Here is a 2,257-nt window from a genome sequence, read left to right as displayed (position 1 = left end):
AAGCCCCGAGTGCTGCAGGGGGCGAGCGGACGGGGGGCCAGTGCCCAGGAGCAGCCAGAGATCGGGCGGAGCGCGCAGCCGCTGGGCGTAGTCCGCGTAGGGGTCCAGCTACGGGGACCGGCAGCTCGCTGGTCACGCACGAGGGAAGAACGCGGAGGCGGAGGGTCTGTGCTGGCCTCGTCCTGAGCCTTTCACCGCCGGCTGCGAAAACTCGACACCGTCACCACGGACAGGCCGAGCGCAGAATGCCGCCTTCTAGAAGGTTCTTCCCGCCCTGGGGCATTGGGAAGCCAGGGGAATGCGGGGGGGGGACAGGAGGGAGCGGTGTGGGGAGAGGCGCCGCCCCCCGCAGGGTGACCCGACCCTGACCCGCCGGACCCTGACCCACAGCCCGGTGACCCGACCCTGACCCCGACCCCCAGCCAGCCAGGGCGGCAACCAGCGCGTCCCAACGCCTGAGCGCCCCCGACTGACTGGCTGTCACGCCCGCACCTGCGCAGATAAGGGGCGGGCGGCCGAGTGGCGCGCGCGCTGCGGGCCAATCAGAGCGAAGCCTGCCATCGCGCCACCCGGCCGCCGGCCAATGGGAAGGCCTCAGCCTCTATAAAAGCGGGCACTGCCCCACGCACCCGCTGTAAGCACGCGGCAGTGGAGGTGGCGGCGGGTCTTTCCGCGCCTCGGGACCCATGGCCCGCACGAAGCAGACGGCGCGCAAGTCGACGGGCGGCAAGGCCCCGCGCAAGCAGCTGGCCACCAAGGCGGCCCGCAAGAGCGCGCCGGCCACGGGCGGCGTGAAGAAGCCGCACCGCTACCGGCCCGGCACGGTGGCCCTGCGCGAGATCCGGCGCTACCAGAAGTCCACCGAGCTGCTGATCCGCAAGCTGCCGTTCCAGCGGCTGGTGCGCGAGATCGCGCAGGACTTCCAGACCGACCTGCGCTTCCAGAGCTCGGCCGTCATGGCGCTGCAGGAGGCGTGCGAGGCCTACCTCGTGGGGCTCTTCGAGGACACCAACCTCTGCGCCATCCACGCCAAGCGCGTCACCATCATGCCCAAGGACATCCAGCTGGCGCGCCGCATCCGCGGGGAGCATGCCTAAGGCCCACGCGCAGGCCGCGCCACCAGAGCACTAGCGCTCACCCCAAAGGCTCTTTTCAGAGCCACCACCTGGCCACAAAGGGTGCTGTGCCAACCCGGGGTGACTCCCGACTACTTCGTGTTGTCTCCGCCTCCACTTAGTGGGTTGCAGTAACTAGGATTCCCCGGGGAGAACCCGCTGAAACCCCCACCCTTGGGAGGGTCCGTGGCTGCCGACGTTATGCGAACCAGCCTCCCAGCCCTGCAAGGTGAGCGGCTGGGGAGTGAGTGGCAGGATCTCCACTTGCTGGAGGAAACACTACAAGTGGGGGTGGGGGGATAATCCTTAGGGCTGTGATGGGGAGACCCCTACAATCGGGATAGTGGGGAAGCCTTACAATGGGGGTGGGGGGATCCCTGAAATGGGGAGTGGGGAAAACCTACAGCTGGGGTGGTGGGGAGGAACCCTATAACTGGGATGGTGGGGAGGAAGCTAAGGCTTCCAGGAAACCCTGGAACTGGGCTGATGGGGAAGGCCTATAACCAGGGTGGTTGGGAAATCCTACAACTGGGATGGTGGGGGGAACCCCACAACCGGGGTGGTGAGCTGGGCATGACCCCAGGGTGGGAGTGGGAGTGGGACTGACCACCTCAGCATGGCTGGGAGGTTAAGGATGGAGAACTTTTGCAGGCATGGTCTCCTCAAAGCATTAAGCTGGTAAAACCCAGCTGGGGGGTACTGGTGACCTGAAGTCCGTGGGTCTGTCCTTGCAAGGTACTCCCAGTGGAGTGGAGGCCTGGATGGACACGTGTCCCGCCGTGAGCAGTGTTTCAGGGATAGCCCATGCTCTGCCTGAAAATCAGTGCTACCCCTCAGCACTCGGCTCCGGTTCAGTCAGTGCGTGTCTGGCCATGGTGCCTTCTCCATGCCCCCTGAAGTCCTCAGGAAAGCTTTGCCCAGCGCAGAGAGCGAGACCTCCGTGTCCTTCCCCACTTCCTGCCCTGTGGCCTTGGAGGTGAAGGAAGTTGGCCAACTGGCTGCATTGGGGGGAACCGTGCAGATGGCGTATGCCTGGCAGGATGGGCTGGGCGGTGGTGAAACTTCCCTTAGCAGACCACGCCCGAGAGGGGCAGATCCAGGTCCTCTGTTCTTTGTGTCCATCGCATGTCCCGTCCAAGGAC

At 65.8% G+C, this 2,257-nt stretch overlaps 1 protein-coding gene across 1 annotated transcript; it reads left to right on the top strand.

The window, feature by feature from the left end:
- Window positions 1–686: 686 nt before the first annotated feature.
- On the top strand, window positions 687–1,097 carry H3-4 (H3.4 histone, cluster member; the record flags this gene model as incomplete). The annotated part of the gene is made up of 1 exon (XM_080804438.1): window positions 687–1,097. One exon carries the CDS (start codon window positions 687–689, stop codon window positions 1,095–1,097), a length of 411 nt encoding a protein of 136 aa, XP_080660564.1.
- Between the last annotated feature and the right edge of the window lie 1,160 nt (window positions 1,098–2,257).

Source organism: Martes martes, assembly GCF_963455335.1.
Source record: "Martes martes genome assembly, chromosome: 5".
Taxonomy (NCBI): domain Eukaryota; kingdom Metazoa; phylum Chordata; class Mammalia; order Carnivora; family Mustelidae; genus Martes; species Martes martes.
Note: the sequence above shows the minus strand (reverse complement) of the source record. Positions and strands in the feature narration are given on the sequence as shown.